General features: G+C 35.6%; 2 protein-coding genes and 1 non-coding gene across 3 annotated transcripts; 1 reads left to right on the top strand and 2 right to left on the bottom strand.

The window, feature by feature from the left end:
• Positions 1-214: 214 nt before the first annotated feature.
• LOC137837736 (enolase) lies at positions 215-4,007 on the bottom strand. The gene is made up of 16 exons (XM_068646845.2): positions 3,852-4,007; positions 3,481-3,544; positions 3,138-3,202; positions 2,924-2,971; positions 2,738-2,824; positions 2,545-2,625; positions 2,355-2,456; positions 2,198-2,278; positions 2,004-2,078; positions 1,708-1,770; positions 1,558-1,638; positions 1,250-1,444; positions 1,112-1,162; positions 883-971; positions 725-776; positions 215-580 (listed from the first exon to the last, which is right to left on the bottom strand). Exons 1-16 carry the CDS (start codon positions 3,915-3,917, stop codon positions 443-445), a joined length of 1,338 nt encoding a protein of 445 aa, XP_068502946.1. The 5' UTR covers positions 3,918-4,007; the 3' UTR covers positions 215-442.
• Positions 4,008-9,689: 5,682 nt separating this feature from the next.
• On the top strand, positions 9,690-10,622 carry LOC150028116 (uncharacterized). The gene has a single exon (XM_090301639.1). It carries the CDS (start codon positions 9,927-9,929, stop codon positions 10,341-10,343), a length of 417 nt encoding a protein of 138 aa, XP_090157765.1. The 5' UTR covers positions 9,690-9,926; the 3' UTR covers positions 10,344-10,622.
• A 9,902-nt stretch (positions 10,623-20,524) lies between these two features.
• LOC137838857 (uncharacterized) lies at positions 20,525-22,125 on the bottom strand. The gene has a single exon (XR_016520558.1). It is a non-coding gene; the product is annotated as an uncharacterized LOC137838857 (transcript).
• Between the last annotated feature and the right edge of the window lie 4,134 nt (positions 22,126-26,259).

Genomic DNA, 26,259 nt, shown 5'->3' with positions numbered 1-26,259 from the left:
GGAATCGAAATTACGTTTCTTTAATATCATTCACTTTAAAAATATAGAAATTACGAGTCTTCCACCCAAATCAAAATACACGTCAATTTAAATGAAACCTATTCAATTTTGCATTTTTTTTGAATTATCAGTTTCCTCAAATAGTGTTGCCTTCCAAATATGGTATTAGGCGTAAAAGTTAACGATTGTAATTTGAATTGATGAGAAGGTAAAGTTGAAGGGAGAAAAAAGGAGATGATTGTGATTTGAGGATTAGAAACAGTATAAAATTCATCCAAGAACTGTAGTAGTAGTTGATAATTGGCCAAACATAGAAACATATATTGCTGACCTACTTTCTCGCACAAAAAAACACTCTCAAAGACAAGTTAAAAAGATGTGAAGGCCCATGCAGTGAATAGAATCTTATTTAAATGCTGCTTGGTCATCCTATGCTGAATAATCAGTAGGGTTCCACTGGGGCTCTGAATTTGGAACCAGCATACACAGCAGCTGAACCAAGCTCCTCCTCAATCCTCAGAAGCTGGTTGTACTTGGCAAGCCTTTCAGATCGGCAGGGAGCTCCAGTCTTTATCTGGCCCTGTTAGATTATCACACAACATCATTACATTATATCAGCTTATGCAAAATATTCCTATTTCAAAATTCAGACATAAAGGTTCTCTACTGAAACAATGAAGAAGAACCATGACAAACGATTCTAAAATGGCTTCTGGCAACTTACAGTTGATAACCCAACTGCGAGGTCTGCGATGAAGGTATCCTCAGTTTCACCACTACAGCATACAAAATGAAACGCATTAGTTTGCACTTAGAAAGAGCAATACAATGTCAAAAAAACAGAACAAATGCATACAAGGGGGGAAAATGAACATTCATTACCTCCTGTGGCTAGTCATGACACCCCACCCAGCTTGTTTAGACATTTTCACAGCGTCAATACTTTCAGTTACACTACCAATTTGATTCACCTAAAATTCAAAGTACAAAAACGAAAACATCTTAATAAAATAGATAAACAAATTTTCAGATTAAAAAGATATTTAAATAACAGGGTCATCTAAAATTCTGATCCTCTATCTAGCAAGATAAAAGAAAGCCATTAGTTTACCTTCAACAGAAGGGCATTGCAAGCCTTTTCCTTAACTGCTTTCTCCACACGCTACATAGTTAATAACAAAGACAATATTGTCAAAATGATACGTGTTTGGAGTACATAGCTCACAGATTTGGAGTTAATTAAGCATACCTTCGGGTTGGTGACGAGGAGATCATCACCAACAATCTGCACTTGCTGACCAACTTCACTTGTTAACTTTGCATAGGTATCCCAGTCATCCTGATCAAATGGATCCTCAATAGACACAATTGGATAATCTGTCACATATGATTTGTAGACATTCTTTAAGCTGTCTCCTGAGATTTTCTGCGATCCATCATTATTCTGCAAAGAGGTAGTAGTAGGTTATCCAGCTAGAGAGTTTGACAACCTCTTCCTTAATGGCGGGAAAATGAAAATTTATGAAAAAAGTGGGAGAAGGTTCGTAAGATGTCAACCTCTTCCTTAAAATTCAAGTCATATGTTTTGTCCTTGCTATTGTAAAATTCTGAAGCAGCAACATCCATACCAATTACAACCTGTGAGAATAGAAATTAATCAGCCATATGTTAAGGTGCTAACTTAAATTCAGTAGACAGAGATTCAACCTTTCCGGTATAACCAGCTTGGGCAATGGCAGTCTTCAGAAGCTCAAGACCTTCTTTGTTTTCCTACAAAATTAAACAAACATGAGCTTTGGGGAGATAAAATTGTATTGAACTAGCAGATAAAGTTCTATAACAGAGAAAAAATATATAGTTTTTCATACATCTTAGGAATATTACATTACAAGATATTGATATATACAAAAACATAAATCATTCAGCTAAATGCAAGCAAGAAAATCATATATTACTTTTAAATAATGACTAGATCGATAAAATTATAAGTAGCCGATTAAAACCTGGATATTAGGAGCAAAGCCACCTTCATCACCCACGTTAGTAGCATCCTGTCCGTACTTCTTTTTAATCACAGACTGCAAGATAAACACGTGAACATCTCAATTCATGACCACTAATATAATGTTTTTTCTTTCATCCATTTTTTTTTTTTCATTTTGTGAAAAATAAAGTCAGAAAGAAAGGACTATGTAACCTTTAGATGATGGTATACTTCTACGCCCATTTTCATTGCTTCTTTGAACGAAGATGCCCCAACAGGGAGAATCATAAATTCCTATAAAAGAGGACACAAGATACGTATTTCAATCAAAAATTGTCCCTGTTCAACTATTGCATTAAATAGACATTACCTGCATTGCTAGTTTATTTCCTGCATGTGAGCCTCCATTGATAACATTGAATGAAGGTACAGGCAATACCAAAGTCTTGTTTCCAGCCAGATTGGCAATATGCTGAAAAATTAAAACCACACAAAAGCACATACCATAAGAACACAAGATTCACAGATAAGAGCAATTATTACTGAAAAACATCACATACCTTGTACAGAGGAATTTTCTTCGCTGCCGCACCAGCCTTACAGACAGCAAGTGACACTGCCAAAATAGCATTGGCACCGAGCTGAAAATGTCAACATATTGGAAACCCAATTAGCATAAAATGAATGCCCAGCACAGCTACAAAAGATGCAGTCACCGAGTTCAATAATTCAAACGAAATCATGTAGCGATACCTTCTGCTTGCACCACCCCCACTCATTAACAGTTCCATCAAGCTGCTGTACCATATAATTGTCAATTTCAGTCTGCTTGGTTGGGTCCTATAAAGACAGAAAACAAGTAACAAATGAAATCAATTTTCCACCATTAACATGTTTCAAACAATATTCCACAAGTCCAATTTTACAGCTGCAAAATACCTTCCCAATCAGAGCAGGTGCTATTATTGTATTCACATTCTCTACAGCCTACGCGAAAGCAAATACGAGGTCTTATTATCAGTTACAACACATCATAAACGACAAAAACAATAAATGCAAAAAGTAAATGATTACCATTTTTGCATTTCCTTTTTTGTCAAACAACCTTGTAAATACATAAAAATGAAATAACAGAATATCAAACGTCAAGCACCTTGTTAACACCTTTGCCGAGGTAGTCCGAGCCTCCATCCCTCAATTCCAGAGCCTCATAAACACCTTCGCAGAAAGCAAAACGAGTAAGGACACACCACTTTCAGAACTACCATCACAAGCCATAACCATATGAAGCAAACCTTCGAAACCAATAAACAGTAATATAACATGCAAAACCTTCGCATTCCTCTTCTAGACAACCAACTACCACACTTCAAACCAAACAATCACTGGAAGGTATGATAATGACGCTTCAAGCAGAACAAGACAAACAATATCTCACAACAACATTGAAAATAAAAAACACAGTTCCTTCTACCGAACAAACACCGATCATTTACCTGTAGAAGCACCGCTAGGCACAGCGGCTCTGGAGAAGGTTCCATCGCTGAGAGTAACGTCAACCTGACAACAACAAACCGCATTCAGAATCAACAAAACATAGCTTCGCATAAACAAAAATAAAATCAAGTTATCTACTAACATCGAAATAGAACGTGGATAAATATTTCCGCATTTAGAATATAGAAACCAAAGCTTTGCATAAAACATCGCCGCAAAAAATACAGAATGCAAGTGAAGTAAAGAATCAACGTTCTCTATGTAACACCGAAAACGGAGCGTGAATTCATTTTCTCTCATTTTTCCCGCTCATTTTCTCAGTTTCCAACAGAAAACGAAAAAACAAAATGGCGAAAGAGAGAAAACTCACTTCAACGGTGGGATTTCCGCGGCTGTCGAAGATCTGGCGAGCCTTGACGACCTTGATTGTTGCCATTGCAGAGTAAGTTTTTCACGGTTTTGAATTTTCCGAGCGTCGCTGCGATTTTCGGAGAGAGTGACGATTGAGTGAAAATGCAGGAGAGCGATTGGTTGATTTATAGAGTGGTTGGAACGTGGCCACGGTGGAAGGACGTTGAATATAGAGCGTCGATCGTGGAAAATAGAAGAATGACGTGTACGGCTGAGATGGTTTATGTTGGGCATCATGAGACTCTTGCTCCTACGCGAGTGGGTCCACAAAGCATGCAGAGAGGAATATGGTGAGTGCTTCTGCTCCCTTTCTAGCTGCCGCGGTTCTCGAAAACGTTGAATCAATGAAAACCTTTGAAAATATTTAATATTAGTTTTCAAAATATTTTAATATATATGATTCATTTATAATATTCAAATTTTAAAATTAACAGTACCTCAAATTTTATAATTAATCCTAACAATATTATTTTAAACGTTATTTGAAGGAAAATAGTTAATTGTTTTGAGTAAAAGGTTTGTTTTGTGGTTTTCTGACATGGCCTAGGTTGTTGATTTGTAAGATTGAAGGTCGGAACGTAGCCAACAGTTTCGCATTCTTGGTTCTAAAACTGCAGGCAGTGTTTGATGATTTTCTCCAAGAGAGATAATGGTTAGAAATAAGCACTAGTTACGACAAAAATAATGATTACCACCATTACAGAAAACAACGTTCTGAAAGTAAAACATCGTCCTTAAGCAGAGAACTTTTTGCTTTTATGCAGCTCTCATGTAACAGTGCAAAATTGAACCTACACTTCAAAAGGCTATGATAACTTTTTGTCTGATTGAATAGAGAAATATTACCAAAAATGTATACATTCAAACACATTTTCTAGAATTGTATTCAAAATTTTCTTCAATTACTGTTTTAATGTGAAGTTTCCCAATTTGAAGGCTTAAGTTTGTAATGGGCCAGGAATATTGGTAGGTTTATAGTCGGGCTTTTCTTCATGCATGGGCCATAAATTTTGATAGGTTTATTCTAGGCTGCTTCTTCCTGCACCTCCATACCTTCTTCTCTCACCTCCATAGATTTTTGTATTTCCAAAACTACCCCTCTGTAATATTCCGGATTACATAATCCGGAAGTCATTTTTCAAATTTGTAATTAGCTTTCGGATTATATAATCCAGAAGTCTTTTTTCAGATGCATGATTACTTTACGGATTACATAATCCAGAAGTCTTTTTTAACTTCCGGATTATGTAATCCGGAAGTCTTTTTTCAAATGCGTTTCTGGATTACATAATCCGGAAGTTATTCTATGGGGGTGGCACAGGAAGGATAAAAATGTATTTTCTCATTGTGTATGGAGGTGCCAGAAGAAGATATGGAGGTGCAGGAAGAAACCGTCTTTATTCTAAGACTGTTTTTTCCTGGCACCTCCATATTCTTTTGTCATCCCGTACAAAACATTAAAATACTTTTTTTTATCTTTTTTGGGCCACTTTCTTATTCTGGATTACATAATCTGAAAGTTAATATTGGATTCAGAAACAACTTATGGATTATGTAATCCGAAATATATTTTAAAAAAATGGTATTCCGAATTATATAATCCTGAAATCTGAATTTATGAGTAACTTCTGAATTATGTAATTCATACATACATTTGAAAAAATACTTTCAGATTACGTAATTCGGAAGCTAATCTCATATTAAAAAAGACTTCTGAATTATATAATCCATACACTAATCATGCATATAAAAAAAGACTTCCAGATTATGTAATTCGGAAGCTAATTATGAATTTGAAAAAAAACTTATAGAGGTTAGAGAATAACATATGGAGGTCTAGGAAGAAAAAGTCTTATTCTTAGAAGGATTTCTTCCAACATGTGTATGTGTTTTTTCCTTCACTCCATATTTTACAAAATATTCAATTTATTTTTTTATATTTTCTATTAAATACTTTTTAAAAAAAATTTGTAAGTGTGAAATATGGAGAATTTCCTTGTTATAGACTTTGTAAGTTAGAATTTGTATTTTTTTATATTTTAAAATTGTACAATCTAAAATACAAAAATACAATTAATTGTATAATTTAAAATACACATTTTTAATTTTAAAATTTATATTATGGATTCTACCATTTACATTCTAAAATACAAATTTTTGTATTTCGAACTTTAAAATCTAGAATGGATACTTTTGAAAATATGCAAAAAGAAATTGCTTATAGTTAGCCATTCTTTCCTACATTCCACATGCATCCTCGTAAATTTAAATAGTGTAATTTTTTTTTCTATTTTTCATATTTTAGTTTTAGATTGTGTAATTTAAAGATTGGATTGTTAAACACTTTAAATATCAAAATATACAATTTAAAATATAAAAATGTTTTTCAGATTATATATTCCATAAGTTATTTTTAACTTCTAAATCACACCATGTAAAAGTTTATACATTTCAATTGTAAATTGTAGAATCCAAAAACTAAATAATCTAAAAAATATTTTTTCTTAAAAAAACTTTCAAATTTAATTTCCGAAAATCATTTTTGGCTTTCTACAAATATTACAACTTTGCAAGTGGATCCTAAACTAATCTCTCAAAATTAATATTTTAACAAAAATTATGAAACCCCACTTCTTACCTATGAAAAAAGGTCCATAAAATTACCACGTGAAATGCGTACGATACACAAAAACAAAAATCACAGACTTACAACCACAAGATCTGCTCGTGGACACGCAAAAGATTCTCAATTTATGGGGAAAAGAAAAAATAAAAAGGTGAAAGTCTTAAATGAGCCAGATTGAAATAATGGGGTGCAGCAAGAAATTGCTTCTATACTCTAGGGCTCAAATTAGGTCCAATGGAATAGAAGTAAGGATTATAAATAAATTTATATAGTCACGTTAATATACATGGTATGCGTAAGAAATGTAAATGAAATATGAGATTAATCTATATTTTTCGATACAGAAGTCTCACATCGTTTAGGAGTCAAGTCCAAAAAATAATTTATATATTATTTTCTCGTCCAATCGATGTGTCTTTTAATAACAAAACCGTAATGAAGTTTCGGTATACCGACTGACACTGTAAGGATCAATATGCATAAGCAGGATTAATGAGAAATTTCAAGAATACTAAATTTTGACTTGAACGTGTTGTAATTGTTCTTTTGGTTCCAACCTGTTCGAGAATACAAACACATCTTAATTCATGAATATAATAACATAAAACTTATATATAAGTTAAAATATTATTTCATTGGACTCATTTTATAATATGACAAAACTTTCAATTTTTTTTTTCTATTTATTGTGATTTGATCAATAAAATATATTTTTATATTGCAGTATAATTAACTATATAAACACAATAAAATTAATGTTGGTAAATTCCAACACATTACAATTAAAGTAATTCAAAACTTAAACATAATCTTAATCAGTTGATGTTGTGTTATTTTCTAATTTAATAAAATGATATAAAGTATTAATATTAAATCTTTAAAAAGATAAACATTTAACTTAACCTTAATAATGCAAACAAACTAATAATAATGCATAAACATAATTTTGCATGTAACAAAACAAAAAAAAACACATAAACACGATTGAATACATCTTGAGTCAAGTCCTCCAAGTACAATATAAATTTTTTAATAAATAATTAATTAATTATAAATTATTGAATTTGGGTTAACAATCGTAGTAGGTTGTAGAGTTTTTTTATAGGACAAACCATGAAAATGTAGGAATAATTGTTGGGTGACTCTAATTGATGTAATAATTATATATAAGTCAACCACAAAATATTTTAACTAAAACCATTGAATTCATAAAAACATTTTATATATGTGAGTAGTGAGAAAGCAATAAAAAGAAAAGTGATGAGTCTTAAATCTAATGCAGTTGAAAGTCAACCAAGTTAGATAAACAATTATTGTTGATGGATATGAGCATCAATCATCAACATTATTAATAATTAGGGTAAACAACACTAACTTGCACCAATTTTATTTTTTATTTCAACAAAGTTCAATGTATTTACATATTCTTCACTCAATTAATTTCTTATTTATTGTTTTCTCCAATTATGTGTCTCAACTGGTTTTTCAACCCTTCAATTATCACTCCACCAAAATTAATTTATTTGAAGAGAGAAAATAATAACAAAAATAAGAAGTGAGAATAATCAATTTTGTACATGCAGAGAATAAAGAATATAATTATTTAATCTACTACTGTATTTTGTCCACAATTTTAAATTACATATCATTACATTTTTTTTAATATTTATCAGTGGCTTAGTTGGACCAAACCTATTTGTTTAAATTTAAGCTTCAAAATAAATAAAAAAAAAAGAAAAAGGGTGTTGTAGTCTTTAAATTGGAAAGTATTTTGACAATATGCAATTACAGGTTGGAGAAATAATTTAAAGAATTTAGAAAAAAAAATATTAATTAAGATAGTAAAACAAATTAAGCTTTTAGATTGGTCATTTTAATTTATAAATAGATGAAAAAACTTCTCAAAAGTCAAGAGCATGGAGAAAAGTTTATTTATATTTCCATTTTTTTTTCATTTTACTTCTTTATTCTCTTATAAATGTATAGTAACAATTTTATCCAAAAAAATTTATTCAGTTCTCAATTTGATTTAGGGTTTAGGTCAAACACAAACACACACATATATAATTATTGTTAATTATTTATGTATAATCTTTCTAATTTACTTTTAATAGTTTTACGTCTATTTAAGACTCAACCTACTCCTCTCAATTGAAATTAACATAGAACTTAAATTTCATGAATAAATGTATGATATAAAAAAACATTTTGACAAAAATATCAATGATTTACATCTAACTGAATATTCTTGTCATATTGATAAATTTATTTGATTTGAACAATTTTCAGAATATAAAATTATGTTTTATTTTTTTAGTTGAATTTGAAAACTGAGTGAAGATGAATTGAAAAAAAAATGTTGTATTAGTTTAAAAGATAATAATTTATAATGAGTATTATAACATTGTAATTAAATATTATAATTGCAAGCAAACAAAAATCATATTTCCCTGAAATTATTAAGTTATATAAAAATATTAAACATTGTAAAATAGATGTATTGGTTATAAAATACTATTGAAAATATCCGTGATTAATAAATAGTTTTTTAAAAGTAAAGTTACAGATTTTTTTCAAAATTAAGTATGAACAAGAAGAAAATGTGATCAATTTAAAGATGGTCACAGGCTAATAAATATCCGATGAGGGACAAAGGCATCAAGATCATAGGTGATATTTTCAAGGCTAATAAAACACAACACATTTTTCTAACATTCAACAGTGTTTACTCAGAGTTAGGTCCCTGGTCATTTTCACCAAGTCATGGAAAAAAATTCCCAAGATCTTCAAAACAGCATAAGAAAATCTTAATCCATTTGTTTAGTTTCCTTAATTGCCATGATTAACAAATCACAAAGCTAGAAAGAAGAAGGGTTATAGAGAGTTTACACAGAAACCAAGAACATGAAGGTTTTTGGTTAGTGATGTAGAGTTATGACATAGGGGCTGTGCCTATGACTGCCCAAGAAAGCTCCATGTGAGGCTCTTTGCATAGTACAAAAGACTTTTGATTAATCAATCAAATAAAATACGCCCCACACACAGTTGGAAGAAAGAACCTTTCACACACACATTATTAATACATGAAGCAATGAATTATTATACAACTCTGTATTATATACTGTCATATTCCATAGCTTTCACACATACATACACAAATGTGTGTGTACTATATTGTATTGTTACGTTCTGATGATAGCTTCTACACCACACTCCTTAAATTTTGCTACAAATAAAGGCTTCTTTCCACGTTTGCATCTATCCCAAAAGGGCTTTAAATAGGCCTTTAAAGTCCTCAACATTGCATGAAGAGTTAGCTGCTGCTGCTGCTGCTGATATCTTGTTTCCCTTCCACCCTCTCACTCTTTGGTGCCCTTTTCTGTGTTTGTTTCCTAATTGTTCCCAGCCATGATGTTGGGTTCTGTGTTGGAGTTCATCACTCAAGCTGCTTCCAGCTCAGCATTCATCTTCTGCTTCTGCAATTTGATCATAGTCATTATCCTGGTGGACTTGAAGCCTAGCCTCAGCATTCATCAAAAAAGTGAAATTCATCTTCTAGAGGGTGCAAATGATCAGAAACAAGGAGCAAGAGCAAATTCTAAGTCCCTAGTGGAGAAAGACACAACAGCAATGGCACAGGCAGTGGAAGTGTCACATGATGATGAAGCAGAAACAGTTGAGAACATTGAAATTGAAGGCAATGAAGATGAAGAAAAGGTGGAACAGGGAAAGGATGATGAACTGAGGAAAAGAGTGGAAGAATTTATTCAGAAAGTTAACAAAGGGTGGAAGGAAGAATTGTTGAGCACATCAAGCTTGGTATAGTACTCAAATGATGAGGAAAGTTAGGCCTTAACATTGGGTTATTGAAAACTTTTGAGTCTTGTGTTGGATTTTGCTGTGTTGTATCATTCAAGAAAATAACATAAATAGAAATAGTTGTTTATATGTGCATATACATAATCAACCCCTCTGGTTTGGACTAGAAATCAATTCCTCTTGCTTTTTGTGTTTTGGAGGCAATTGTTCCAACATGTCAGCCATGGTACCTTGGTATGTCAAACCAGAAAATGAATGAAAGTTTAAGTGATTGAGTTTGCTTGAAAGATAGAAGATAAGAAATTCCAATGCAGAACTTTATTCTTAATGCTTATGGATAAGGGAAAAAAGTTATGTGCACAAAGATCATGCTTGGAAGCAGCATATGTAGGGAATTTTTCTTTTCTTGTGTGGGAATTTCTTTATTGCTATATATATTCCATTTCTTTTCACTATGCACAGCCACAACCCAACAAATTGCCTCTGTTTCTTTCTGATAATTGGTATGAAGCATCTAGCAAAAAGGTTCATCCTAAAGCTCAAGAAATGGAGCTAAATTGTTTGTATAAAAAATCATGATTCTCATAAAAAATGATTTTTTTTCAATTATCAAGTATCATCACTCTTTAGCCTTTATGATAGTTTAATTGAAATGGTTGAATGGTTCCTGCACTTTATTTTTTCTGTATAGTAACAGCACTTTATCTAGGAATCAGTTATTGTTGTGTAAGATCCACACATGGAAGAGTTTCTAATATAGTAATTGAATCAGTCCTTTCATAAAATCAACAAGTTAAAGTCTATTCATTTCTGAAATTTCTTTTTCTCAAATTCACAGAACAGAAATTCTTGCACTTTATTTGTTGCTTCATTTCATGATATATATATACCAAGAAATATAAAACATCCTAAATCCTGTAATAACTTTAAATTAGGTCAACCTTTTACATTTTTTACTGAATTAGGTCTTTTATTGAGAAAGTTAGGGTTTAAAACAAGAAACCATTTAAGTTTAAACAGTTACCTTATTTAATAAACATAAATAATATAATATCGTAGTTGTTGTGCTAATTTTTTTATTGTAATGTACTGAAATTATTATTTTATTTAAATATTATGATCTGTAGGTTTATTTAAAAACTTAAGCCTATAAAACCTAATAAAAAAAATAGGTTTATTATACTATTTTTGTTAACACAAAACATTTTGAATAAGCTCTAAAGCCATTCAACAGTTCTAATTTTGTTCCTATGTTTGTTAATAGGTCAGTGCTATTTAATTTTTAATACTTTTGATTTACGTTTTTTTTTTCTAATTTTCTCCTTTAGTAAAAAATATTAATAAATGTACTTGTGATGGAAATAATGGTTTAACTGATCAAGAAAGTCCAGAAATATAAATAATTTTTTAGAGACAAAAAAATAATTAGTTGTTATAGTGATTAAATTAAATACCAGACTAACTAAATTTTTGGTTTCTAATTAACAACCAAGGTTTTAGAGAATTTAAATAATTGGTAGTTAAAATCTTGGTAGCTAATTACATACCAATTTAGAAACTATTTAACAATAATAAAAACTAATTTAGAAACCAAATATTTTTAGTTTCTAAAATGGTCTCTAATTTAGTTACTATTGTAACTAATTATTTTGATCTCTAAAAAATAATTTTTATTTGATGATTTTCTTGTAGTAAATGTTGATGTTGACATGGCCATTGGTGAAGGAAGGGAATGAATAAGCCAATTTTTTTTTTCTAAAGTAGCAATGTTAAAAAAAAAACTCAAATATTATGTTATAAGTATATTTATCCAAATAGCATTAGAATTTGATTTCTGATAATCGAATTTTGACCTTATTCTGATATATTATCATAAAAAAGTAAATCATAATTCGTTTCTCAAACAAACAAATTCTAACTTTTATTTTAATTTTTTAAAATTGAAATGGTAAGATATTTCCTTTCTAAAAAAATTATTTTTTGATAATATTTTTATAAACAAAAACTAGTTAACAAATGTTAACTAAATAATTAATCCGTAATATGTTCCTCAATGATTTTAGGATCCTCAATAACCACATTATCAATCTGTAAACGATGAATCTCACCAGAATTATTTCGCCTTTTAACCATAGCATGGAAAAAAACAATATTTCTATCCCCATCTTTAAACCAAAGCATCTAAGCTCTTTCTTTCCAAAACAAATATTGACGTGAAGAGCGTGATCAAGTTCCTCATTAGCTATCTTTTCTTGATAAAGAAGCCCATTAATATCAGACATACTAGTAGTCTCTAAATTTTGTTGAATACCAAGGAGGATACCCTGCTTAAGAATAACTGCATTCTGAACATTACCAAAAGAGTTTTTATTCCAATCACGAAGCTCAATTTTCAAACTTTTTAACTTATGTTGCAAAATAAACATAGGACACCTAACAACCTTATTATTCCAAGAGACATGAATAAGCTTCAGACATGAATTGTCCTAAAGCCACATAGAAAAGAAACGAAAATTGCTAACCTTCTTCAAAGAATTACTGTCAAGACTAGCAAGAATAGGGGAATGGTCAGAACAATTCCTAACGAAGAACCTGATAAGAACATGAATCTCATTCATCCATACATACTCCGTTACATAAAACTCTATCCAGTCTTCTATGAATTATATGCAACCCTCTTCTTTCGTTACACCAAGTATAATCAGATCCAGTAAAAGGAATACAAGCAAGATCATCAGTATTAATCCAATCAAGGAAATCATTACAAGAAACCTTATTAGGAGCCACCCCCCTCCCTTTACATTCATCCGTCGATAGCACAACATTAAAATCTCTCAAAATACACCAAGTCCTTATGAAGGAACTAGATCCCTCCACAAAAAATGTCTAGCCAAGTATATGTTAGCACCATAAACACCTGCAAAGCTAAAACATTTATCATGCAGATGACAAGATACAAAAATAAACTGATCATTTATCGAGAAAGTTTGGACGGATTAAGGACTGACAAACACCAAAGCTTTGCAGACTTATTAACAATAGGAGACGTAGCCACCAAATGCATATCAACAAATTTGAAAAGGACTTCAAAAGCATCAGTGTACGACATCATTGGTTCAACAAGAAAAACCAAAAGGGGTTTATGTAGTTTAAGTAAACTAAACAACATCTCCATAGTTTTGTGGTTTCCCAGTCCTTTAACATTCCAGAAAAAAGAAGAGACCTTCATTGCGACGTTATGGTGAGAATTGCCTTAGTAGTTTTTTTGGCTTTACTAGTCCCCTTAGGTGGTCTCCCGGGTTTTCTTTTAGTACGAACTATCTCCTCCCCAGTATCATTGCCATCCTCCATCTCATTATGATCAACCCAAAATTTTAACCCAATATGATTTTCAACAGTGATATGGTCATAATTAAATTCAATAATGGCAGTAGATGTATCAATATAAGGATCACCTCCTACATATGTAGTTTCCAAACCCTCGAAAGAGGAAAAGTGATTTTGCAGGACCAACAACGGGGATGGTACAGTCACAATTGCATACATGCGATGACCATTCATAGGAGTAGTGAATGGTGTTGTAGACACTACATGTGAAGTAGCCCTCTGAAGAAATGGATCCCCCACAGGAGGTGAGACCTCCACATGAAGATCCTAAATAGGAGCATAAGACTCTGAGCCCTTACCTTGCATAACAGCAGGTATCATTCCTTGTTCTGGAAAATCCGAAGTATGAGTGGATAACCTGATATGAATCCAAATAGAAATGACAGTAAAATTGGGAATTTAGGGTTACGAAACATAATAAAATCAAAACAATAACAATAGAAACCTGGATAAAGGAAGGCGCCACAAACAAAGGTTGATAAGCCTAAGGATGATCACCATAAGAATTGGTGGATTCTTGATAAGATCGCAAGATGTAGGGAAAAACCCTAGTAGAGAAACACTCTCTCTAAAATTGTCAAAATATTCGTTCCCCTATTCTGAGTTCCAACAGTGTATAAATTACAAATTTAGCTAGAGGTCTTTTCTTGTTTGTAATAAAAATAAGACGAAACTACAATCCTTATATTTCAAGAAGGATCATTTGCCATAGTGGTTAAAATGACACTTTCCATCTGGTTATGGGTTCAAATCCTACTCGAAGCAAAATAATAATATTATGAAGTCTTTTTAAATTTGTGGGCAATTTAACAATTGGCCCTCCAAAATATTAGTCACCTTGTGCTGTAAAGTCTCTTGGGCCTTTTTAAGCCTTCCTCTTGTCATGGGTCCGCCTAAGTCTAGAATAGCTTGGTCAAGTTCTTGCTCATTATGCCCTTTGGTTTGGATGTCCTCATCATACCCCTTTCCTAGATTCGTGGACCAAGGCATCCTCAAGAGGAGGCATATCAGCAAAATCATCCTCCAGTCCTCTTGGTTTATCAGAAGCAAGGTGACCCTGCATTAGCCTCGCCAGGAACAACAAAGTTTGAATTATCTGTGGGGCCTTCCACGAGCTTCAGCTGCATATCTTTCTTCCGATGTTCTTGACGTTGTTTAGGAGCCACAGTCATCCCCTTATCCCGTTCACCAGAAACTATCTTATGAGAAGATTTTGTTGAGGCCCAGAAACACGACCTTGATCATGTATGACCCAGCACTGAGCAAGCTCATGCCCTATCATCTTACAATGAGAGAAAAAAGGAGGTAGCCATTCATATTCCACACCAACTACAAAAGTGTAGTCCGGACGTTCAACCAAGAATTGATCGGGAAGAGGGGAAAACATATCAATATCCACTAACATTCTAGCAAACATACCTCTATTCTTTTTCATAGTATTCTCATCCAAATACAAAAGAGTACCAAGACCTTTGATGATGGAAAAAATCTCCAATACTCCAAAGGCAACCTATATAGTCGAACCCAGACTTGAGTTTTGGTACTCTTCATAGTAGTTGGAACAAAGTTTTTTGTCCAAGCAAACAATCTCAAGAAACTCGGAGATAACTTCAAGGAACCCATCCCGAGGACCCATCGCATGTCTTCTAAGGAAGCGAACTCAAACTCATAGAAACCTTTCTCGAGAGGAATTGCTTTCCACGGTCCAAAAGCCTTCCACACCGACAGCAATTTTTTTGGTAAATCCAGGTGTGTAAGGGGTTTATCCCCCTTAGAGAGAATAACTCGACCATGAAGATGGGTCTTGCAATCCTCAAGTCCAGCCAAGTAATATGTCTCATCTATCCGGACCACAATCATGTTGATCAAAAGTGATCAAGTGTTTTGAAGAATCCAAATCCAAGATGTTTGATGAAAGGATGGTGTTGTTGTTGTTTCTGGGTGTGATCTGGGTAGAATAGAATGTGATCCACTCCTTTGTTGAATCTAAAAATGATGTGATTTAAAACCTTTTTGAAATCAAGTGTTTTTCCAACTAAGTGAAAAACAACCTGTTGTTTTTTCGAATCAACCGGTTGTTTTACTCTTATGAGTTTTGAAAATGTTGAAAACTGTTTTAGATTGGTTGACTTAACTTAACTATCAAGCCAAACAATCGGTTGTTTCGTGGTTTCAACCGATTGTTTATTTGAAAATCCTAACAAAATTTAGTTTTGAATGTTGAATTTGTTTTAAATGTTTTTCAACTGAATACGCTCCTTCATTAATTGCTTTGACCAATCTTTGGAAAATATAAATGGTTTGTTTATGTTTTCAAACAAGATATAGAAACAATATTTTGAGTTTTCAATTGTGAAGAGAAAGTTTTAGATTCTAAGATTTGAACATTCACATCAAGCTTTGGGTTTTCAAAGAGAGTGGAATAAGATTGCAATTGTATTGATTTCAGTTTGTACTGTCAACAAGAGTAATCCTTTCTAAACCTATTGTATTTCCGGTGTTGTGTTTCCAAGGAGTGTTGTGTGTTCTTGAGGTGATCAAGATCAATACTCTTTGTGTGTTTTGCCAAAGGTAGTGTGTTTCTTGAAGGGTTCAAGGTCACTACTTTGGTGGTTTGTGTTTTGTAATATGGTTTGATTGCTTAGTGGATTACTCAGTGGTTTTCTGGGAACTGGATATAGCTCTTGGCTTAAAAGTGAACCAATATAAACTGTTGGTGTATCTCTCTCTTACTCTGAACTTATTTAATTTTTGTTTTAAACTTTGCTGATATAAACAACCGATTGTTTTTCTGTTGCTTTGCTGTTTCATTGCTTAAGTTCTTGGCAAACTTGATTCGTGTTCTGGATTCACACAAAGAATTTTGTTAAATCTGAAAAAGTTTTCAAAACCATCTCTTAAACAATTCCCCCCCTCATTTCGTTTAAGGTCATATATTCTAACAAATCATGTCTCCCTTAATACAAGGAGTGGGTAATTCGGACAAAGGAATATCACATGTAGTTCCCAAAGCCTCAGCACAAGTTTTCATTTGGTCAGGCTTATCATATACCGTCTTCGCAGGTGATATTTCACAATCCTTCAAATAAGTCCATGGGATAAGGAAACCCTTAGAACCCTCCGTCATTCCAAAAGTCACTACTCACCGCACCACCCCCGCACAACCATACCACCACAACACCAAATCTTAAGTTTACCACAAATTTTGATAAAAGTCTTGACTTTACCACAAATTTTAATAAAAATCTTGACTTTACCAAAAAATTTGATGAATATCTTGAAGAAAAACGTTGATCTCTTCTTGTGGACGGCTGCTGATGTGTCAGGGGTAAACCTTGAGGTCATAACCCATAAACTCTCAGTCTACAAGGAGGCGCGCCCAGTCGCGCAAAAGAAGAGGAATCATGGTGAAGAGAAAAGGCTCGCGACCAGGGCCGAGGCTAGAAAGCTCATGAAGGCCGGATTCATAAGGGAGTCCGGTACACAACTTGGTTGGCCAACGTGATCATGGTCACCAAGTCCAACGGCAAATGACGGATGTGCGTGGACTACAAGGACCTAACAAGGCATGCCCAAATTACTCCTACCACCTTCCTAACATCGATCAACTTGTCGATGGGGCGGCCGGACACAAAATACTTATTTTCCTATACGCTTACTCTAACTACAACCAGATAAGCATGCATCCCGGGAATAAGGAAAAGACAGTCTTCACGACCGACGGTGCAAACTACTTCTACGAGGTAATTCCGTTCTCTGAAGAATGTGGGGGTGACCTACCAACGCTTGATGGACAAGATCTTCAAGGGAATGATCTGTCGGAGCGTAGAGGTTTACGTGGACTACATTGTGGTTAAATCTGACTCGTTCGGCCAACACATCAAAGACTTGTAAGAAGTCTTTTACGCTCTGAGGAAGACCAACATGCGCCTCAACCCTGAGAGTGCGCGTTCGGCGTTGAGGGGGGGGGGGAATTCATCGGCTTCATGCTGGCTCACAGAGGAATCAAGGCCAACCATGATAAGTGTAAAGCCATCACCGAGATGAGAAGCCCGAAGAATCGGAAGGAGTTGCAACAGCTCCTCGACCGGTTGACAATGTTGTGTAGGTTCGTCCCTCAGTTAGCTGAGAGAATTAGACCCATGGCACAAATGCTTCGCAAGACTGCAAAGTTCAACTGGAATGAGGCATGTGAAAACATCTTCACCTAGCTCAAAGACTTTCTATCATCACCGGCAGTCATCCAAAAGCCCCGGCAGGATCTACCAATCATAGTGGCAGTATCGGAAGAAGCGGTCAATGCGGCCCTCGTACAAGACATCGATAAAGAGGAACGTCCAATGTACATTATCAGCCACACGCTCCATGCTGCCGAGACAAGGTACCAGATGATAGAGAAAGTGGCACTAGCCCTAGTATTGACCGCAAGGAGGATGCGGTCGTACTTTCAAAACCATGCCATCACAGTAAAGACCAACTACCCCATATATAAAATATTATCTAAACCCGATCTTACAGGGCGAATGATAGGGTGGTTGGTCGAACTGTCAGAATTTGACATCAAGTACGAGCCGAGAGGCGCCATCAATTCTCAGTGCCTGGCGGACTTCTCGACAGAGGTAGCACCGCAACCCGACGCGTCCACCATGTGGACGCTTTATGTTGACGACTCTTCCAACAAGGCCTCGTGCGGCGAAGGGGTCGTCCTAGAGGGACCAGGAGACCTGCTGGTCGAACAAGCACTGCAATTCGCATTTAAGGAATCGAACAATCAAGTCGAATACGAAGCCATCTTGGCCGGCCTCAACTTAGCTCATGACCTCAGGGCACGTGAGGTTGTCTGCAAAAGCGACTCACAACTGGTCGTCGGTTAGGTCAGAGGCGAATTCGAGGTTAAGGAACCTCTCCTCCAACGCTACTACCATATGATCATCAACTTAATCGCTAAGTTTGATAAGGTCACCATCAAACACATATCTCGGTAAGACAACGAACGAGCGGACACCCTATCTCACCCTCGCGTCCACCAAAAAACAAAGTCGTCACCGTTCGGTCATTCAAATCCACTTCAATCAACCGAGCATGGGAGATGTCGAATGTCTGGCCATCACTGAAGTCGATACTTGGATGAGTCCAATCATCCAATACCTAGAGCATGGAACCTGCAAACCTGGCAATGAGAAAGCAATTAGGCTACAGTGTGCTCGATACACCATGATCGACCAGGATCTATACCGAAGAGGCTACTCAACACCACTCTTGAAGTGTCTTACCAAGGAGCAAGCCCAGTATGTATTGCAAAAAATCCATGATGGAGCGTGCCGTAATCATTCAGGGGTGCGAACCATGGCGGCCAAGGTCATCCGCGCGGGGTACTATTGGTTGACCGTTCAAGGCGACTGTGCAAAATATGTGAATAAGTGTTTGAAATGCCAAGAGTTTGGCCCCCTACACCACTCAAAACCATAAGAACTCCAGAGCATGGCGTCACCCTGGTCATTCGCCATATGAGGAATGGACATCATTGGCCATTTCTCACCTAGCAAAGGTCAAACAAAGCACCTGCTGGTTGCAGTGGACTACTTCACGAAGTAGATAGAGGTCGAACCCCTTACGTCCATATCGGTCAGAAATGTCCAAAATTTTGTTTGGAAGAACATTGTCTACAGGTTCGGGCTACCAAGCACGATCGTTTCAGACAATGGACGACAGTTCATCGACCAAGGGCTCCAGACCTTGTACGAGGACCTTGGCATCAAGCAGAGGCAGCCAACAAGGTTCTCTTAAACGAATAGAAGAATAGACTTGGCATAACGAAAGGAAAGTGGATGGAGGAGCTGCTCGAAGTCTTGTGGGCATACCGATGCACCCCTCATACCACAACACAAGAAAAGTCGTACAGCCTCACGTACAACACCGAGGCCATGATCCCAGTGAAAGTGGGCGAACCATCCATCAGGCGGCAACTGTTTGACCTATCCCTCAATCAGGAAAGTCTAGCGGTCGGGCTTGACCTCATCAATGAGCTTCGTGATAAAAGCAAAATCTACAAAGCCGCGTGCAAGTTTTGGGCAGCAAGAAGATACAACACGAAGGTTCAGCCAAGGAGCTTCCACAAGGATGACCTCGTCTGGAGGATGCGAAACGACGCTAGGAAGTCGGACGACAAGTTCTCATCAAATTGGGAGGGACCGTTTCGAGTTCGAGAAGTAGAAGAAGGGGGAGCATACCACTTAGATATTTTATCATGCAAAATTGTACCGAGGACGTGGAATGCCACACACCTCAAGTTTTATTTCAGTTAAACAATGAATAAAATTCACGTACTTTTTCCTCGTTCGGTAGCACCAGCGGTCGAAGAGATTTTTAAGAAGCATTTTCGACAAACAACATGCAAACCATAAAATCAACCTAACAGGAATGGTTCAACCAGGATGAAGCCTTAACCGGCATACCCTCCCGACACTCCACACACATGGCTCAGCCAAGATGAAACTCTAATCGATATACCCTCCTCAAAATCCAATCACAAGCATTGGTCATGATGAAACCTTAATCGACATACCCTCCCGACACATTGTCATCAAAATTCGGTCAGGATGTAACCAAACCGGCATTTCCTCCCAACACCCATTCGAACGCATCGGTTCATTCCGATATCGCTAAGTGTAACGAGCGCATACTTTAACTTGTCTAAATAAATGCTTGTTATGTTACTATGTTCTGATGGCCGGCACCTTTCGCATTCAATTCGTTAAGCAATGTATCTTTAAAAAACCGATCACATCCATACTAAAGATAAAGACTCGTAAAAAATGTTGAAATAAGAACTACTGATATCATTAACAAGCAAAAGGTGGAGCCCCCACTTAACAAAAAAGAACGATTCTACCAGACCCGGTCAAGTAAAACTACTACCTAGTGCTCTGAGAGGTGGCCCGGTGCAAGAACATCCCAAGCCTCCCACCATGCGTCATCTTCATCTGGTCCGACAGGCACATCCTCGGAACACACACCTCCTACGCACTCAAAGTATAGTTGGCATCGTGAGGCTGCCCTTCTCCCTCTGGTTGTTCCTATAGGCCTTGTAGTCCCTGAACAACTCGCCACCCCAGAAGTGTTTGCCCATGTACTCCGAGCGGAGCTTCTTCAGTGAATGGGCGTTGGCCAGGGTGTGGTTTGAGACGGCAAATCCTGAGTCTAGCATGCCCTCATAAAACCCAAAGGCCACAGCAACGGTCTCAGCAGACCCCTTGAGCACCGCGTTCAGCCCATCCAGCACGTCCTTGCGTTCCCTGAGGTACAACCCCAAGCTTCCCTTCACTGGGATCGCTTCAGCGTCTGTCAGGGCCACAGCCCCCTTCTTGAACTTTCTCAGCTGGTCCATCCACCAAACCATCTCCTCCGTGTCGATGCCCCCACCCATAGATTCCCACGTGGGGTTCACCTCATTGCAGACCTCCAAGTAAGTGCTTGCGGCCTTGACTTCTGGCTCCATAGCTGGCAGTCTCGCAGCAGCGGAACCTAGGTTGGCATTCTTCATTCTCTCCTTGATGTCAGGGTCGGTTGCCATCATGTACTTGATGGAGTTCACTATGGGGTGCCCAGCCTTGTGCCACGCCGAGTCCCTGAGCTCGTCCAGCCCGACGTCGGTTATCTTCTTGATCTCGGGGGTGACCCAGACCTGCTTCTCCACCGCAAAGAACGACCTGAAGGAGGGCTTGGTGGCGTCGGGCAGGTAGTGGTGGGCGTCGGTCATGAGGTTGAGCCCGTGCAGGGGGACAACAGCGGCGGCCACTCTAATGCACATCTTGACCAGCTCTCTCTCCTTGTCGTCGAGGACGAAGGCTGTAGTCAAGCACTCCCTCTTGTTCGCACCGGACGGGATCAAGACCCTGTATCTCACCCCATCAGCCACAGGTGGCACTGGTGGAGGGGCCGCCGGGGCCGTGACGACGCAGATCACAGGCGGGGCAGTCTCATTCGCGCTCAGATCCGACAGGGTTATCTGATACTCTGGTAATGGCAGCCCTCATGGCCCCGATGACCACGGCCTTGAGCCTCCTGTTCTCCGCGGTCATGTTCTGTGGTGGGTTGCACTCTATCTGGTACAGGGCAGACCTGATGAAGGCCTCAATGTGGCTCACCGCATCCCTTGGGCTGATCCCGTTGACGGGCACCCAATGGTAGGCGAGGGGGAGAGTGCCTTCGATGAAGTACGGGGTAATGTCGGCAGGGTCCCCATTCCGCATGCTGAATTGCGGGAGTTCCCCAAGCCATGTCCACTGCTGCGGCATTGTCACAGCGTCTTGAGCTGCCACAGCTGCAGCATTTGGGTAGGGCGCATTCATTGGCTCAGTGGCTCCATAACGTCCTCCGGATGCCATCGTCACTGCAAATCGTGAGTACGTAGGAAGTGAAAACTGAAAGGAAAATGAAATTCAACGGTCTCTTTATTATTCACTCAATTTTTTTTTTCTAATTTCAATTTGTGGGTTTTACTTCTCAACTCATCTTAATAAATAATATTTTAATTTTAATTTCCATTGTTTTGAATATCAAAAAGATCATTTCAAATAATTAAAAATATATATACAGTATTAATTTAAACTAATTCAAATTATAACTTTATTTTTTATTATCATATTTTCTTTCACCATTAAATTATTTAAAATGTTGTAAATTTTAAATCACAAATTTCCACTATAAAAATATATTTTTAATATGAAGCTGAAGAAAAAGGAAGAAGAAGATGAAGGGTTGAGAACTTTTTCCTAGGAAATTGAAATTTATTAATTACTGACATGGATGTGCCTTTTCATATCTTTTTCCTACTTTATTTAATTTCATTGTGAAAGTGATATTGACGTGTGCCTATTCACGTCAAATTATTTTTTATAATTTAAATTAATTTTTAAACAGTAATATTTTATTAAGATTAATATTATAAGATTAAACTTTAACTTAAATTAAAAGAAATAAAATATTTTATATTTAATTATAATATTTTAAATTAATGTAAATACTTATTTATAAATATTTATAAATGTAATTAAATAATTATTTTTATGATTATATAAATATAATTACTTTGATAAATATTGATAATTATGTAAATATAATTATTTTAATAATAAATATTTTTTTATTATATCTATTTTTATGATTATGTAAATATAACCAATGATAAATATTTTCATAATTATAATAAATATTTTATCATTACGTAAATATAAGTACTTAATGATAAATATTTATGTTTATATAAATATAACCACTTAATTGTGATTATGTAAATATAACCATTTAATTGTGATTATGTAAATATAACAACTTAATTATGATTATGTAAATACAAAGAAGTGGAAATTAAATTGTCGGATATTATAGGAGAAGATTTTTCATTAGATGAAAATGAAATTCTTGAGATTGCTAATTTATCTCTTGATGAACCAGAATTAGAAGTTGTATTTTTCAATGAGGATAAACAAATGTAAAATTCAAACATTATAATTTAAATATGGTTATCTTTTGTTAGATTTTTTTATAAATATATTTTTTTTAAAAGTTCAGATTAAAAAGTATATTAGTATATTTTAACTATATATATATATATATGTCGTGTCCCGTGTCCAATATTTTTCAATTTAGTCATATTCTTGTATTTGTATTCATGTCGTATCCATGTCCGTGTTTATGCACATGTCATTTTACTACAAAATTAAATTTATTATATCATTCCATATATTATCGGACTGGCCAGGCCTCGGATATCTGCTTCAGATGTCGACGTCAGACATCGGTGGTCTGGTCGCATTAATGGGCCAAGTAAGTGGATCCCAGAAATAATAATGAGTTATCACCCAGACGTAAGAAAGACCTAAGTCACGAGAGAAATCATGCATGTGGTGTGTATAGTACGTTCAGGTCTAACACAAGTAAGTATCCCTTGGAGACACTAAGGCCCGTAAGGGTTAGGGTTTCCAAGGAGATACGACATGCATGACACGTGAATACTTAGGGCACCCATAAAACAGATGACCTCGTGGCGCTGGTGCATGAGTTGGTACCCTGGCGGCTATACTGTTAAGATTTTGCACTCCAGAAGAGGAAAGTCTTGTGCAGCGGCGACGTTAAGCTTGTGTAACGCGTTACAAGATGCCTCACTAGTAACCCTAATTCCACTTAAGAAAAGATACTCGTGGGACAGGGAGTTGAGCTAGATACAACCTATATAAAGGGTGGTACGGACCCTAGAAAGGTACGTCGTTTCTAAGACTGAAATTGTTTTACATACTTATTGTTTTCTTAGCCCAGTACTGACTTGATCGTCGGAGTGCAATCAACAGGTAGGGTCCCCTCTGTTTCAATGGAGCCACTCTCGACCACCCAAGGAGAGAGCATAATCCACCAGGAAATAAGAGGAGCCACCATCTGCCTTTGAAGTTAATGGCGGCTGAGTCAACCGGCGAGAACATCTGGCGCCCACCGTGTGCCCCGATAAAACTAGATCCCATCCACAATCGTGTTGAGAGTCATCCAGCAACATGAGGAATACGAGGCAAGGTGCATCTTTACTAGAAGGAGGAGACAGTGTCTCCATGCAATAACTCATGGAGACCATTCGCGCTCTCCAGCAGGCTGTGGCGGTGTCCAAGATTGACCAGGACAGGATTCTGGCTGAGGTTCAAGCCGAACAAGCAGCCAGCCAGAACCGATACCAGGACGATTTGGCAGCGTCGTACACAAACAATAAGGAACTGCGCAAAGCCAAAAAAGAATTGCGCAGAGATTTGCAACGCATGGGTGAGCGTTCAACTGATGAGCGAACCCCACCCATACTAGTTAGAGCTCGCCCCATGCCGTTTTCGCAAGCAATCATGGACACTGTGCTACCAGCCAGCTTCATGGGTCCAAAGATCGCCTTCACAGGCGTAGAGGACTCATAAACCCATATCACGACTTTCCACACCCAGATGATGATCTCAGGAGGCACCGACGCCATGCACTATAAGTTGTTTATGAGTACGTTCTCAGGCATCGCGTTGGATTGGTTCATCAGTTTCCCTGATGGACACATTATCTCCTTCGACCAATTCTCAACATTATTCAGAGAGCAATACATCATCAACCAGGCTCTCCCTTCTGTCTCTTACGATCTCTTTGACGTAAAGCAATATTAGGGAGAGCCTTTGAAAGACTTCTTAAACAGGTTTGGGGCATTGGTAGTGAAGTTGCACACCAAAGACGAAGACATGTCGGTACACGCCTTCAGACAGACGAGGGGTGCTGCCAAGACCCTTCAGTGACTCTCTGATAAGGTGTCGCCCAAAGACGTTCAACGAGATCCGTCACAGCGTCGTAGCCCACATCGTTGTAGAGAAAGAGATCACAAAAAAGCGACGGAAACATCGCCTAGTCCAACCTCGAAGAACTAGTCGTCCTCAAATATTATATTATTAAGTATATTTATCCAAATAGCATTAGATTTGATTTCTGATAATCAATTTTTGACCTTATTCTGATATATTATCATAAAAAAACTAAATCATAATTCGGTTCTCAAACAACCAAATTCTAACTTTTATTTTAATTTTTTAAAATTTAAATGGTAAGAGATTTCCTTTCTAAAAAAAATATATTTTGATAATTTTTTTATAAACCGAAACTAGTTAACAAATGTTAACTAAATAATTAATGTATTTTTTATTTTTAATAAATTTATCAATTTATTTATGTACTTTGTATTTATTATTGACTCATTTTTTTTCTAATTTGAATTTGTGGGTTTTACTTGTCATCTTAATAAATAATATTTTAATTTCAATTTCAATTGTTTTGAATATCAAAAAGATTATTTCTAATAATTAAAAAAAATATGTACAGTATTAATTTAAATTAATTCAAATTATAACTTAAATTTTTATTTTTTATTATCAAATATTTTTTCACCATTAAATTATTTAAAATGTTATAAATTTTAAATCGCAAAGTTTCATCATAAAAAAATATTTTCAATAGTACTATATATTCAAAAAAATAAATAATCGTAAAATGTCATTTTATTACAAATTTAAATTTGTTATATCATTCCATATATTACATAATTAACTTAATAAATTTATTGAAATTATTGAAATATTTAACAAGTTTCCAAAATGTTAGTAAATTTAATTAATATATTATTTATTTTTATTTTATTAGAGTTTTTATTCCTTTTTCTTTTTATTCTAAATACTCCTTTCTTATTTTACTTCAACAAAAAATTTACAAATGTTATTACAGTAAAAGATATTTATTTAATTTTAAATTATTTATTATACTTAATATATATATATATATGCTAATTAGTTATTACAAACAATATAAGTTTAATTTCGTAAATGTGAATATATTATTTCATATTTTATTTTATGTAATGAGAACAATAAATCAATTTAATTATAAATGCACTGAACTTATTAATTTAAAACAATATTTAAATCTTTAGTCATATATTGATTACATTTAAGAATATATTTTAATTTTTAAAGTT

The sequence above is a fragment of the Phaseolus vulgaris genome, chromosome 4 (genome assembly GCF_051622355.1).
Source record: "Phaseolus vulgaris cultivar YP4 chromosome 4, ASM5162235v1, whole genome shotgun sequence".
Lineage (NCBI taxonomy): Eukaryota > Viridiplantae > Streptophyta > Magnoliopsida > Fabales > Fabaceae > Phaseolus > Phaseolus vulgaris.
Note: the sequence above shows the minus strand (reverse complement) of the source record. Positions and strands in the feature narration are given on the sequence as shown.